Genomic DNA, 16,289 nt, shown 5'->3' on the forward strand with positions numbered 1-16,289 from the left:
CGTCAAGCGCACAGCTGGAATGTCCATGAACGAACAAAAAAAGTGAAAGAGAAATGCTACTTTGCACTAATCAAGCGGCACCTCGGAAGTAAGGCCTGCTATAACTTTCTGGGCCAGAATAATTTAAGCTGCAAACTAAAATGAATGAAAAATATGGCTTCAGGAAAAGTGACGTAAGTGTACAGGGTGTTGCAAATATTTTACCTTTATTAGGCTGGGCATCGCTACAGATTCGAAAACTACGCTCTGGCCTGAGCTTGTTTGAACGGCTGAAAACAAGTGTTTCATGGAAATAAAGAGGATCATTGAGAGATCAAATTTCTAGGTCCAGCGGAAACGATACAGTACAAACAAAATGTTATTGAACCAATAAATGTTTGATTTAGTTTCCTCTAGGGAAAATTATGGACCATACTAAAAATTAGGCTGCAATGGGACGCAACGACCGCCTTGTACTATACATATAAGGATGTATTCTCTTACAGTTTAACTGCCAGTTCAGCAACACATCCAGAACACACATGTTGAGGTGGGTTGCGGAATATTCCGTGAGTGCATGTGCAGAAGTACTGGGACTATTTTTTACAATACGGCTTCAGAACGCACACATAAATAACAGCATCCAACCTATGAGTATCAAGAAGAGAAATTACGTTAAGGATAAGAGAATTACGTCAGCGGTCGAATTCAAATGTTCCGTAATCTGCTTGACGTCAATTTGGGAAGACTTACTCTGACGCTATCTCAGTAACTGTGTTGCAGAAGTATTCTGCTATCATTATTTATTAGCCATGGATTACTCGTAGTGTAACCGTGGATTTAGATATGTTGTTTTTATGCTAACATTCCGTTATATATCAGGAAAAAGTTGTTAAAAATATCCTGGTTCATCAATCGTTTTTCTTTCATTCGTAGTTATAATCACATTTACACTCACTAAAGCTTTAATTCAAACAGCGTGGTCCAGTTCTCAAACATTTCTTTGCCGAAGTTAGACCCTCAAAAAGTTTCATTTGCACCTCATCAAATTCCTGGAAACATTATTCCTGGCTATAGTGTGATCATGTCCTAAAACATTTTTGCATAAGAAATTACTCAATGACGCGTTTAATACTAAATTATTGGCTTACAATAATCGAAAACATGTTATTTAGCGATTGGCGGAACGGTAGTAATGAAAGATGCTACGATCAAAGGATTCACTTCCCAAAGGCGAAATGGCAGGCCGAGATTTTCACAAGATGCACGCAATCGAGGAGAGAAGCCGCTTAGAGTAATCGCCCAATTTTCGCATAGTATGGAATAGCTAGGAAGTGATCGACAGCTTAGGCCGTTTACGTCGAGACGGAAAGCTAGGAAACAAATGGTGAAGAAAACACCGACGTCTGCACTTACGGAGTACTACATTTTAAATATCCTCCACACAACACTCAAGGAGGGGTCGTGTAGGCCAGTGAGAAATCTTTGCAAATCCCGGCATTTTGACCCAAGCCCACGGGGTGGGAAGCCAACACACTGGGTACTCGACTAATTATGACTTGAATGCAGTGGGTAAGCTACCGTAATGGTATTCACTGGAGATAAATCTATATCTGCATAATATTTTACGAGCCACCTCTGGTGTGTTTGGCAGTGAGGTTGACCAATCACCAGCATCGATAATGCTATAGCATCTCAAAATGTACACTACATAGTCATATGAAATAAATTCAATAATAAAAAAGTTACATGCAAACATTCATACAGGTTGTATGAGCTCTTAGAAAGCATGTATCGTTCCGTGCAACCCGAGAAAATAAAACAAATTCACTTATAGAAAAAAATCACCGACGGTTAGATATTCGCAAGTCTGTTCATGCAAACTTGGAATAAAAAAGTTAATTGCAAAGAAATAAATGCCGCATAGTAGTCTTTAATGATAAGTTGAAAAAGTATATTAAATTCAGCAACAAAAAATTCAAAAGGAAGATGCTACAAGCGCCATTAGTCATGGTTCTGCAGTCTTTTTCCATTATCAGCTTCTCGTGATCTCCTCTACCATAGCATGACTGTAAACGCAGGGTATTTTTCATATCGTCTGGGAAAAACTCCTCTCCGAATTTGCTAAGCAAATTTAGCATTCATTTTTAACTGCGCTACTGTAATCATTCCAAGTCCAACTTAAGATATTGGAAAAATATCGGAAACTGCACTTTTTATCGTTGCAAACCACCACTCATGTGGCCGCTCTACGCTGTATTTATTAAAAGCAGCTATAAGTCACATCTCAAACAAATCCCAAACGCTAGCAGCATATTGGAAGCAAGAATTAACTAAATGTTTGTTTAATACCCAAAAGGTTTAATGTGGACTGTATAGGAATCGAGTGCCGCCGAATGGTACTTACAAAAATTCGGAGGCGTCAATGCCATGGCGAGCTGGCGCGTGGTCTCTGAGGCAGGTTCTCCTGGATGTCCGAAACACAGACGTTCCTTTTGACTACTGCTGCCTACTGTCTTCTCGTCTCGAGGGAAGGGTCTGAATAAAGGAGGCCCAATTCTACCCCAACGAAGGATGATTTCTGTTGCCATTTCGGTCGTATTTTAATCAGTTTTCAAATATGTCCGCGGCGCGGTGATGAGTGCTATGCGATCCACTTTTTTTCCAATATTTTGCAGTATAATGTTTGCAATAAAGAGGAATAGCATTGTGACTTAATGAATATGATAGATCACATCATCATGTACATAAATGTCGGTTAAAATCCCTAATTATACCTTATTTTCCCGTGAAACTCGGATCAAATTGTCCGTCAGCGACGCGAGTGGCGACTTTTGTAAACCCACTTAAATGCGCGGCGGTTGACTACACATTTAGAGGCCGTCTTGAGGATCCTTTTTTTGTAATATTCGTGGTCTCGAGGATAAAAAAAAGAGAACCTCTTGCCCTCTTACGGCGAACACACACCAAAAAAACAAAAGTAAAACAAAATGCACCACTCGGCGGCAAATACGAATAAGAAGTTTACCGAACAATGTTAAAGGGGCTGATAACCAATGAGGATGATGATAAACGAGGGCGATTAGAATCAGTGACTGATCATGCAACTCCGTGAGCGACGAAAAGATATGACTGTGTTGGCAGCCTTTTTTTCATTTCCACTTCCTCCCACGATCTGCAGTGATGGCGCCTCAGAGTACTGACGACAGCTACCTAGCTATGAAAAATATTTCAAAAACATTGCCCACGCATAAATTCCCGATATTCTTGTAGTTAAAGAAGTTGAGAAGTAGCGTAAAAGTGATCTGAACCTCGTGAAACGATGCGGAGATCAAAGGACATTTCGACTCCTGCCTGTATAATTCGCGTTATCAGAGGCTGACAAAACCTTTGAATTTTCGAATATTACCCAACAAAACCCCATATTCTGCTTTTTAATGGGTATTATTCATTTCCTAACAAACAGTTCCAGCAGTAATCCATGTCAACTAAAGTGTGATGATAAATAGTAATGATTAGAAGAGTAATAATGAATCAAAATGAAACTTCGGCATGACCTAAATTTTCACGTCAGCGCAAACGATATCAATCTATCTAAGAACCACACTACTGATGAAAACCACTAGGGGCATAAACGTTCATGAAATGTTTGAGGCATGGTACTTTAAAATCAAAATGCAAAGCCAGATATCCAGCAGGTTCCAATACAGTTCTTTTGCAGATAAATGGCAATAATATCGGTATCAATAAGCTAGTGATATCGATGGTCGTATAATATATAGGCAAAAGATAATATGATACAATGTTGGAGAAGCTGTTAGAGCCAAGGTATCACAAGAGGCTCAGTACATGTGATAAATTTTTGAGAATATACTTGACAGGAAAAAAAATCCTTTCACGGACGAGGAATGAAAGAAATAATGTTTGGTCTCTCTGGTCATACTGTTCATTACGTAGACATATTCTTCAGTCTCAACTACTTAATGTGGAGGAATTGGCTTCACTTTGCCAAAAGTATGCTAATTTAGATAGTCGTTAGCTAAAAAACTGCATACGAGCTGCAAAGTACCTTATATCCTCAAAGAGTTACTCAACGGGCGGACAAAACACGCAAAACAATTTCCATCGGTATGAATGAAGGCATTTGCGAGGCAACCGGAAAAAGATCTTTCATGTGCATTTTCATTTGTATTAATGATACAGAACAGGAAATATTCCCTCCCAGCTCAGTGAGTACCTTAGCTGAGGTCAAAGTTTCCAGGAAATTCGACCCGCATCTGTTCACGTATTATTTTTGAAAAATTCCAATATAAATCACTAATCATTTTTTGCTATATTTGATATGTTTCGAAACAATACAAAATTTGCTTCATTACAAAATTTCAATAAAGATTCGATATAGCTCGATCATTAATAAAAAAACTGATTCGAGCCTTTCCTGGAAAGCCTTTCCCTAACTTTTTCATTGTGGTTCATGCATAGCAAGTATAGCCTTTATAAAGTAGAGCAATGCGAGCAAATAAAGTGATGAGGACTAGCATTGAAGAGAGATAAAATCAAACGAGGATGTTTTCGAACATTGTGCTGTATGGGAAATCATTTTTGAGTAGGAGTAAATCATTGTACCAGTGAGAGACCAATAATTCTATTTTTTTAAATAAAGAGAAATCTTTTGGAATGGTGGCGACACAGAGGTAAGCCGCCATCATGATGATGGATAACCCTCCTTTCATTATAAAAAAACCTTCATGGGTGGACCAAAGCGTACATTAATGTATCGATCAATTCCTCTCTTAAGTGAATTTTGTGGTCACAATTAAGATAATATGTATTTTATGCCTAAATTTTCTCAAATTTATGAGAAAACTTCTAAAATTTAATCAAAACAACTTAATTTTATAGTGCACGGTGAGTGATGAGTATTATTAATAGCACCTATTCTATTTTCTCTGCTCTATGCAAAAGATTCGAGGAGGAGATAATTTCATTTTTTTCTATAACTAAATGATACATATTCATCCAAATGTTTCTCATCATAACTAAAATTTCCGTCAGAGTGTAAATGAGTAATTTTTTTACAAAAATTCACCAAGATACTTGTAATGGAGCGTGCATGAGAATGAAACTGATATCAGTCCATTTAACATGAACCATAATTAAAAAAGCGAAGGTTTTCCAATTAGACCGCAGATTTTAGTTACTTTGCCATAAATTTGAGCACTCTCGTCTAAGGTGCAATTTGATGCTGATTCCGCAGCGATATTTTCCTTCTACTCTTTCCCATATGTTGAATAACCTAAGCTGTAGTTCACATTGTCTCAACGCTACCGCCACCACCCAGATGACAAGGATTCGTCAAGCGCGTTGTGCAAAGATTCTTGGACGAGAAAGTAAAACAGAGGTCCTATTTCGCACTCGTTCGGACACATCAATATTCAGCGAATACATGGGATCCCATTTTAGGAAATTTAACCCATCTAGAGCCTGAACCCAGGTGAAAGAGCAATTTCTTGAACGCTGCTTACATTTTTGAAATGGTAGTAGGAGAGTTGCAGGCTATAATGGGTGCGTCAGACAGGCGTTGCGATGATTGCAGTGTAAGAATTAATCACAGGAAAAACAAAGTTATGCGGTTTTATTAAGTATCACAAGCTACGAATGTGAGGTTCTAGATGAAATTGGACAGAAACTCGAGATGAAAGATCAATTAAACTACTTGGGTTGTGTTTAGAGAAAAATGGATGTATCATAAAGGATTTTGGGAAAGAATTAGTGCGTCAACAAATGCGGCGTTCATTAACAAGAAATAGCTCATGAGTGGATCGTTATGTATGAGTTAAAAAAAAGCTTGAGAAGAGCTTCACCCGCTTTACGGTGCGGAAACGTGGGCACTGGAGAAGGTGAAGTGGACAGAGAGGAGGAGAAACGAAAAGGTTATGTACGGAGATCAGTTTCCACGTACGCAGCCCCGCCTAGAAGTTGACCTCATCATTACAAAAAACAGTTATGTCCGTTATACTTCTTCTTTGTACTATTTAGTAAATGATTACTAAACAACTAATAATAATCATTACGTTTTATAATAATTATTACAGCAAGCCTTAATCCGTGAATTTGATAAAAGACAAAGGAAAGCTGCGCGATTCGTCAAAACTGCTACGGGCTTACATAAATCAATTCAACATTGCACAGCTGCAAAGCGAATTGAGTCAGGAGTCGCTAAAAACTCGGAGGCTTCGCGCTAGGCTTAGATTGCTTGAGCAATTAAGAATGGTTATCTTTAAGAGCAACACAGAGAGCATTATATTAGAATCCCAGTAATATCCAGGTCCGATAGAAACGATAAATTAAGAGATAATTTTTTTCCGAATCGATACGCATGGAAATTCCATTTTCCACCGCACGGTGGGGGATTATAATAAATTGTAAGCGTTGTGTCGTTGGCAATTCCTTTTATATAATTATTCCTTTTTTGCCGGCCTCGGTGGCGGCGGGGTAACGTCCTCGCCTGCCAAACAAGAGGTCGCGGATTCGAGTACCGCCTCAGTAGAATTCCCCTGTCCAGTGCATGGTTGTTTGTCGTTGTGTTGTAGTAATTGTTATAGTAATTGTTATAGTAGTTGAATACCCCGATATAAAGTGGCCAATATGAGCTGTATTCGGTGGTTTGAGAATAAAAATTTAAAAATATATGCAAACGACTGGTATCCTAACAGTATCTGCTACACTCCCATTGAGGCTGCTTACGGGGTAGTATGTATATTCAGAAGTAGATGGCGTCACACAATTACAATAAAAGAAGATGGATGCAAGAACAGCACTCACCTCCAAGCCGCAACTCAGCGCTCCCCTGCGCCATATCGTGGTCATTCTTCACGAAGCACTGGTAGATGCCCTCGTCCTCCCGTTGCACCGACTCCACCCGAATGCGACTCCTGGACACGAGGTGAACCCTCGGCCCTTCCCTTAACGGCTGCCCGTCCTTGGCCCACGTGATCGTGGTCACAGGGTGTCCGGACGCCGTGCAAGCGAACTCGGCGGAGCGGCCCACGGCGGCCGCTTGCCGCGCCGGGTTCACGCGTGCCGACAGCGGTGCAGAGACGACCAGCGACACCTCCAGCCGCTCCCCACCGCCAGAGTTGGAAGCGGAGCAGAGGTAGCGGCCCGAGTCGGCTGGCCGCGCCCGAAGAATGACAAGCAGCGGCCCCAAGGGATATCTGCGTTCGTCCTCCGGCACCGGAGTGAGCTGGGACTGGCCGCCCAGGAACCATCTGCGACACGGAGGGTGGAAAATGGATATGATAGTTAATAATGTAAATGACCCATTCCGTCACACTACCCTAATGTCTATAAAAAAAGCAAGACACCTGAGTTTGAGGAGTCCTATCTTCTAAGCGAAGGAATAAATTCCAGAGCAACAAAAAGGAAGCGATGGATAATTTATTTTTATGTTGGGTTATTCTTTTTTTTTTATTCCTCCCCATAGTATTTCCCGTACTTATTTTTTTGAATAATTAACAGTTTTTTGCGCGTACAATCAAGTTGCCCAACTTTGAGTGCTTGGTATTCCCGTAGTTTTCGTTTCAATAACTTGAAATTTTGATGAAAGAAGGCCAGATGTATTATTAACAGTTTGAAGAATACAAAATGTTTATACCACGAAAATTGATGGACTTGTTGTAAACAACGAAAATCTCTGCTAACTTCGAAAGCAATGGATCAATTGAAAATTGATTGGTACTGTTGTGTTGACGTTTCAAAACCCGAGTTGATTTTCGTCTTCAGGGCTAGTGACGCGGCTAGAAATGTGGCCATAATATATAGGCCGAAACGTCGGCATCAATGGACACTTTAACGCGGTCGTCGGCCGACTTCAACTAAAAGACATCATTTGTCGGGAAACGACGAGATCATACTATTCTACGCTATGATTGGTATCGCTATGGTGGGTTGATTGATAGGTTACATCAGGGGTAAGTAACTTACGGCCTGCTCGATATCAAGCTGCAGCTCTTTTGATTTCAAATTGCAGTCTTCCAGTTCACCGTACTCAAAAAGTAATAATAGTATTATTTTGTTTTCAAAACTCGAAAAAACTGCAAATAGGGTAAAAACTTCGAATGTAGGAAGGAGATAAATTTATGTTTTTTTATAATGATTAATTGTCGGTAGTTAAATTACATACTACCCATCAAAATGTAGCTGAGCTTGTTGCATTAAGTTAGGCAGCCTTTTGCTATTCCGTCTCAAAAAGTTTTCGACCCCTGAGTTGGGCGTAGGAAGAGATACAGATGTGTAAAGCAAAGCCACAAGCCTGTCAACTCATTCAATATAGGGGTGCAGTTTCTTTCCCAGTAACAACTCACTCTCCGACAAATTTTTTTTGTCCCTAGGGCTTCACCCAGGACTTGAATACTAGGCCTTTCAATTAGCAGCTCAGCACTTTACGCACTCGTCTAAAACACGAGCTCCCCCAGATTGGTGATTGGGCAAGATTTTTGGAGCTCGGGTTCGTCCCTGAATTACCAATACTAAATACGGGGGAATTAGCCTCACTTTGCAAAATCATGCTTATTTGGAGAGTTGTTAGCTAACGTACCACGTTCATGTGCAAGGATCCCCGATTTCTCAAAGACTGACTCAATAGGCGGATAAAACACAAAATGTTTTTCTTTGGAATGAATGAAGGTATTTGAAGATAATGAAAGTTTTAACTTCTAAACGAGCTTAACACTTTCATAGCTCGTTATACTTGCATTCAGCTATACATAAGGTCCACAGCTGTAATTCAGCAACTTTTTTCGGTCTGTGAAAAAGGGGAAAGTCTTTCATATGTGTTTTCATTGGTATTAATCATAGACGAGAGGAAAATATTCCCTCCCAGATTATTGACCAACGAAAGAAAATTAAAAAAGAATATATTACATAAACTCGTGTAAGGAGCAACTTCCTTCGTCAAAATCGCAGCCGGCTTTTCTATGTTGCATTGGAGGGGGGAAAGGTAAAACAAGCTACGATACTTACTGACAAAATCAGACAAATGAGCATTGATGCTTTCAATTAGAATTAAACGTCTATGTTTACCCGTTCGTCCCACCATATTTCCTCAACGATACGCTGTTTGAACTCCTCAGATTGTTAGCTTCCTCATTTCCGTAGATGAAGCAATGGCCATTAAAACTCGTGTAACAGACCGAGAAAAGTTGCAGGATTACAGCTGAGGACTGTACATACAGCTGTATGTAAGTATGACGAGCTATGAAAGTGTTAACCCAATCTTCATAAATATGTTGTACAATTCACATTTTTAATAAAATATTGAAAGGAATACAAATAGTTCTTTAATTCGAAAAATAGCAGCAAATTAACTCTTCAATAATACTTCAGTGTGCTCTTTCGAAATATATCATAAGTTTCTTGGCGTTCATTTGTATTCTCATGATACGGGAATCTCTGAAAAATTTTAGGCGCGTAAGTGGAAAATTGAGCACCGAGAAGGGAGTAATTTGTTCACAAAATTTGTATTTGAATTTTTTTAATTACTAAGCCGTCATTTTATACTTATTGCTATCAGGTGATTTTTTCCAGTCAATACACGTACTCAACCCCATGCGGTACATATATATTTTAGTTATTAATACGCTTGGGATCGATGAATTTTTGGGTTATTTAGGTAAACCTAAATTCATGAATGAAAAAACTTTGTGTCGTCATCACATTGAGACTTCTTATGCCCGTCCAACTCAGGCATATTAGGTTAGAGTGATCTAGATGAAGTTGTGGCTAGCTTGTTCCCTCTTAGTTCTAAAGACTTCGGTTAAAATCATACCACCGCTCTGATTTCGCAGTGAAAGCGCCAAACTTAGTCAAATGCTATGACAAGGGTAGCTTAAAGGCCGTATTCTGTCAGTCGCGTCGGGAGGAATCTAAAGCCACATCATCCTTGACACCCCCCTCACGAGATGAATCACGTGGACACTGAGTACGTACCTATCTCGCCCGCGATATCTCACCACCCTTAACCAAACTTGGACCTAGAATGATACTCCTAGACTGATTCAAGCAATACTTCAATTGCAATCGTTAACAAGAAAATGATTGTCAGAATTTACTTCTGTCTAAGTGCAGCACATAACTACATTTGAAATATTCGTCTTGGATAATAGAGGAACTAACTATTTTATTTTTAGTCGTAGGCCATATTTCCATTCAGGTTTATATTAATGCCGTCAATTCCTACTTAAGGCCGGTTTTATAATGTAAGACCAGCGCGAATCTTATTGATATAATATAATACAGCGTTAAAATTGAGGTTGTTGAAAGTTCTCGTTAGCTTCTGTATTACTCAGACTTCAAGCTAACCAGATTTTTCAACCACCACCGTGTTAAGGTGAAGGCTGTATCTCCTTATGGTTAGCGCTAACTAGATATTGTAAATGCGAATTTTTTTCAAAACTTGATATTTGACTTGCACATCTTAGTGATGAAAAATCTATAACTTCACTCATGTTAGTGACAACGGGTTGAATGACATGGCAACTCGGTTTACGTTAAAATGCCCAATGTTTAAACATTGAGCTTAACGTAAACATTAAATTCCGAAAACGAATCGGTCATCGAATTCTAGTGTAATGTATCGTATGCTCCCTTCGTAATCATCTGTACACAATACTCCCAACTTTGGAGAAAAACTCACTTTTAACCGATAGTTCACAGAATTGTATCCGTCGAACGACGTATAGATTTAAGATCATACAAAAATTGTAATAAAAAAAGAACTACTGGGCGCGCTATCAACTCTAAAATTAAAGGATAAACTTAATTGCAATTCAGAGACAAGAAAATGTTTCTTTTCACTCCCTGTCATTTGCCGTGTGACCAAATAATATGAACAGGAAAAAAATAATTCCCCATTTATCTCAAGCCATTCAGCCATTCCCTTCATGAGGAAGAACTCGTAGAGGTGATTAACTTCCCCCTCGTCTCAGTGTTTCACCCAATCTGACGAGTTCTGGTGTGCCCCTGGGAAATAAGGAGAAATAAAGACGAGGAAAAGAGGCGAAAACAAGTTTCTTACCTCATCTTTCCCAGAAAATAATTCCTCACCAAACAGGGAGTGATAGATTAATGTTCTAATGTAAGCAAAAATAGAAATATGTACCATTAAAATTAGAAATCACCTGCCTATATGGAGATGATTATATGATCGTAGGCCTTCCCGGCGTATAGAATTGTGGAAGGTTACACGGGATTTCCACCGGGTCAGGTTCTCCAACTCCATCTCGGCCAACGTTTCGATGGGCGAGTTGTCCATCGTCTTCATGCCCTGAAGACGATGAACAACTCGCCCATCGAAACGTCGGCCGAGATGGAGTTGGAGAACCTGACTCGGTGGAAATCCCGTGTAACATTCCACGAGATGATTATACTTTCTTCCCTGCGGATGAAGATTCTTCTGATGTGGACTCTAATTTCACCAGAACTTGCAAATTTTGATTAATGTTCTTGCAGTAGCATCTATGTAGCTAACTAATAATTTGTCTAGAACTGAATAATTAGGATATAGTTCAAATATATGAATACTATATTTCATTTTAAAAAAATGGTGATACTACGGTGAGATTTATATGAAAAGTGCAATAATTTTTTTTACTCAAAGTAATTTGCAGATTTGTTTCTCTATTTTGGATTAAAGGTTCCCACTCTAACTTTTTATTTGATTAAGAGATATCAGCATTCGCTCTTCAACCTTCCCATAAACTTTCCAAAATATACGCATGAAAGGAATCTTCATGCCCTCGACGCCAACGCTTACAATCGAAGCCAGTAATACTCAAGATGATTCATTTTAAGTTATGTCAGAATTTTCCTTTATTTCTTTCGGTCAAAGAGTGTACCGAACCTGGAGGGCGTGAATATTGCGTGAGTTAAGTGAATGGGGGCCAGTTCCAATTCAGATTACGGAGGCAGTTCTTTTCCCTGAGCCACCTCCCACTTCGAGTGACTTTGTTTGGTATGTCCGAAGGCTTCCGGGACGGAAGGGAAGGATCCGGGATCTGAACCCGAGATTACTCTATCAGCAGCCATGCGCTCCACCAATTAGGCTACCACTCTTCCCAAGTTTTTTCGAACTTGACTTTTATTTCTTTCGGTTACATAGTAAGTTGATGAATACCACTATATATTATTAATGGTTATAACTTGAACGGTTTTAAGTTGAGGAGTTTATCGTAATATTGACTGTATAGTCCTCGGGAGACTGCACGTCTTAGAAGCAGGGAAAGCAGGGAAACGAAACGAAATTCAAAACCAGTAAAATTTCAGTTGTTCGTTCCCGGGAGCGAAATGTAGAAACGAAACGATATAGATTAAAACCCGGGGAGGTAAACTCGGGGTCAAAACGAAGTCGGAGTCAGAGCTACCTCGGGTCGAAAGTAAACTTAAGTTGAATGAAGTAGAGACAGCAGAACGGTGAACGCAAACTGGCCATTCGATTTTTAAGCTCTATGTTTCAACCTCTTTACGCGTATTTCACACGTAATGGGTCCCTTTTCCCCCTCTTCACTCAACTTCTGGAATCGAAACTTAACAATGAGTAGCGAAGTTTCAATTAATTTAGTTTCGTTCCCGGGAGTAACGTTTTGTTCCGGGTCGAAACTAAACTCCTTGGTAATTTTAATTTCGTGCGGAAATGAAACTAAACCAGGGCCTCATATTTTCGTTTCACTCCGTTGAAACATTTGCCATTCCTGCTTCGAAGGCGCTGAACAAGAGTTGTAGAAAGTGTGGAAGAGATGAAGTAAAAGAACGGAGGGAATGGAAGTACACTGTAGGCATTATGGCCAACTTGGCGTCCCAGCGAAGATATCAAATCCCGAGCCTCATTGAACAATTAAACTCCTCGTAGACCCTTCCGCCAACTCTTCGGAAGGAAGACGTCGCGGAAAACTCAATCTGCCACTGCGGCTTAACACTCATGGCATTCAAATTCATCGATAGCATATGATTAATTTCATTGCTGGCAATGAAAGTCTCAAACCTTAACTCGATGATACAACTCTTACCCAAGAAAACCGTCTTACAGAAAATTGACTCCCAGAACAGTTGCAGGGCAGTAACTTTTCTGGGAGTGAATCACGCACAAAGTTGCACCTAAGTCCTCCATTGGGGTAAGATGAATCTCAACCTCAGAAAGTAAAACTTTCTTTCCATCATAATATTTTTTTTCAAAAATAAAAGATCTTACGCCATTACCAAAGAGAAATTTTAAATATTTCACACTTAGAATTGGACTAGTAACTTATTTTTTGTTAACAAGGTAAATATGCTTTAAAATGACATTCATTGCAAAATACGAATAGCACCACTGATCAGAATAGAATAGAGGCCTTGAAAACCTGGCGTTGGAGGATGATGCTGAATATAAAATGGATGGATAGGTTGAGAAACGATGCGTGTAGAAGAATGGGAGAAGAAAAGGCACGGTGAATCACTAAACGACAAAGAAGAACAGAGTTGATTGTCCACTTACAACAGTTACGTAGGAAACAAAATGGGAGGATTTTTATTGAAAAAGTCCCCAGAGGAAGACCAAAGGGCAAGTCCCTGGGACAGATCAAGATAGATACGGGGAAAAAGAGCATCAGGAAGATAAAATAACTGGGCTGGGATTGGGACAATTGGAGGGTAACAGTATACCATTCCTAGGATTGCAATACTTAGAATGATTGCATATGCATCGAAGGCGTCGTCTAAGATTTAGAAAGTCTACGGGTAAATTTGAATTGAGCTATAATCCTATACGCCTATTCTCCAATATAGATGCTGCCAGTCAATGCTTGAGAATAAAAAAGTTTATAAAATCAGTGGCGAACTCTTTTTTCTAACTTTAAAAAAATGATTAGAGGCTTATATCAGAGTAAATATAACCATACAAATAAAATTTAGTGTCCAGGAGGTGAGCCGTTGAAATTACCTACAAATACTAAGTACGATGAAATGTATAAAATGTCTCACTATATTAACTGAATTAGAATTTACTAAGTAAGCCATGAAAATACATCCGAATAAGAAATAAAATAAACTAATAGCAACTCTCCTCCACGAAACATCTTTCGTGAACTATTCTTGGTGCGAAATTGATTTCTAACGCAAAGTAACCAAAGCTGCCCTTTTATCCTAGAAGTTTATCCTAGACAACTTAAATTTGTTCAAATATCTGTCAACTTCGTACGCACCATTGTTTCAGCCCTAAGTATACGATATGCATAATAAATGAAAACCTTTCTACAGTAGGTATCGTAGTTAACCATTGCGTCATCCGAAAGCATAAAATTTCACGGTATCGCAGGCATTACATAGGATAGCCAATTGAAAATTATTGGAAACAATATATTCTTCACTTTAATGTACGGTTTTCCTCTCCAATAACTAGAACTGGCTACAAATACGAAGTAAATTCCCACACGATTTGAAACGGTCCTTGAAATTAATGGTGTCATTTTGTAGCTAAAATAGTCGCATCCAGAATTCATAATGGCAAGCGGATATTGGATGGCATGCAGGCCAGCAAGCTTTCGTGTTGTGAGTGACTCGGCTTCCGAAATGCCAGTGGAGCATTTAATTCAGCGTAAGCAGAACTTTACCATTATGTTAGCCTACATTTTAATGATGGCATGTTGTCCGTTCAGCAATGACGAGGTGCTCAACTGAATTTCTGAAGACTTAACGTTATTCTGGGTGCTTGGATTGCCCTACTAATTAATTTCCCAACGAGCATTGGAAACCTGATTCCTTTGTAGCGAAAAAACATGATATGACGAGCCGCTCGTAATGAGAGGTCAAGGGAATTGTATACGTCATGAAATATTAATTACTTGGATTCAATCAGTAATTTGTGTGGTTATTAGCCATGCATTTTTATGAAAAGTTAAACGGAGCAATGGCAATAATTTTTTAAGTTTACCACGACCGACCAACCGGTACTCAATATCTGGACATATGATTAACATTGCAGACTGAAGGTCGCGAGTACAGAAAGGTTATTCATTTGATTCCTAAAATGTGCATATATGTACACCAAATATTGAACTAGACGCAGAGTTTTCTTCTCCAAGTACGATAACTAACTTTTGATACAAATACTCGTTCGTGAAAAAATAAGCGAAGAAAACCGTCAAGAATCAAAAATAATTATAAAATTTAATAACATTCAGTCTGCATTAAGAATGAAAATAAAACTTTTTTTGAAAATGTAGCTGCAAATAGTTGTCATTTTACATAGTATACATTACGTAAATCATGCGAGTTAATTTGCAAGGGGACTAAAGATCCGCTAGATGCTATTCCCATGATAGAATTGTAAAAACATATTTTATGAATCCAAATGTGCGTTTGTTCCCAGTTTTCCCAGTCTAAGTTGAAATTTAGTTTGTTAACATTCATCATTGTTATTACTTGTCCGCGAGCGAAATATCGGCTGTTTCAAAATTAATTGCATGGTTTTAAAGCAAACAGTTTTCTTTGTTGGCAGCATTGCGTAGGGATTTCTGTGTACATAAAAATTTGAGTCTATTCGAGAAGTTGTTACTCTACTCGAGTGCTTTAAGAATGGCGAGTCGAATAGCTTCAGTTACCGAGCAATCGAGCTCTGCATTAACATGCTGCCTGGTCCAGAAATTACCAGATTTCATACGACTCGACTTGATTTGACTCGATATTTAATGTGTAGTTACACTCCATCTCGATACTTCGATCGAAATCAAACAGTACTACTCGATCATCCTTAAAGACCGTGTTAAACGGGGCGCGTATTTGCATATTATGACGTAAGCACGAAGGTGCAGTCGAAACTGCGTCATGTAGGGGAGATTGGGGCAATGGTGGTCACTATGATTTCTCGTAATGTGGATAACGTAGAGTTAAACTCATTGCTGCTGAATACTCACGACAGTTAAAGGATATACTACTGGAGTACTCGCCATCTTGCCAGTCATAAATTGACTGTTTTGTCAGAGTTTCTTTTGTAAGTTTCTTTGTTTTGACGTTTCCCCTCACAAGGAAGACGATAGTTTAATCCACTATCAGCTTTTACTGTTTACATGTCGTTGGACGACGTTGATCTCGCAATAACAAGGTAAGCCATATTGCTCTATCACGTCGCTTTTTATTAATTTTTAAAGGACTTATATCTATTATTTTTGCCGATAAATGAAAACATGCGGTTGGGGAAATGGCGGTTGCTTTGGAAACTGAGCAGCATTACCCCATTAGTACTCATATTTTCATTCAATGCTTCAGATTCCCAGAAA

General features: G+C 39.0%; 1 protein-coding gene across 3 annotated transcripts in view; it reads right to left on the reverse strand.

Annotated features, from left to right (window-relative positions):
* Window positions 1-16,289, reverse strand: part of LOC124171357 (Down syndrome cell adhesion molecule-like protein Dscam2) — a 500,071-nt gene that overhangs the window by 198,724 nt on the left and 285,058 nt on the right. For all 3 annotated transcript variants that reach the window (XM_046550521.1, XM_046550522.1, XM_046550520.1), the window contains one exon: window positions 6,805-7,250. In XM_046550521.1, the coding sequence (XP_046406477.1) occupies window positions 6,805-7,250 (446 nt within the window). The remainder of the gene's footprint in view (window positions 1-6,804; window positions 7,251-16,289) is intronic.

This window comes from Ischnura elegans, chromosome X (genome assembly GCF_921293095.1).
Source record: "Ischnura elegans chromosome X, ioIscEleg1.1, whole genome shotgun sequence".
Taxonomy (NCBI): domain Eukaryota; kingdom Metazoa; phylum Arthropoda; class Insecta; order Odonata; family Coenagrionidae; genus Ischnura; species Ischnura elegans.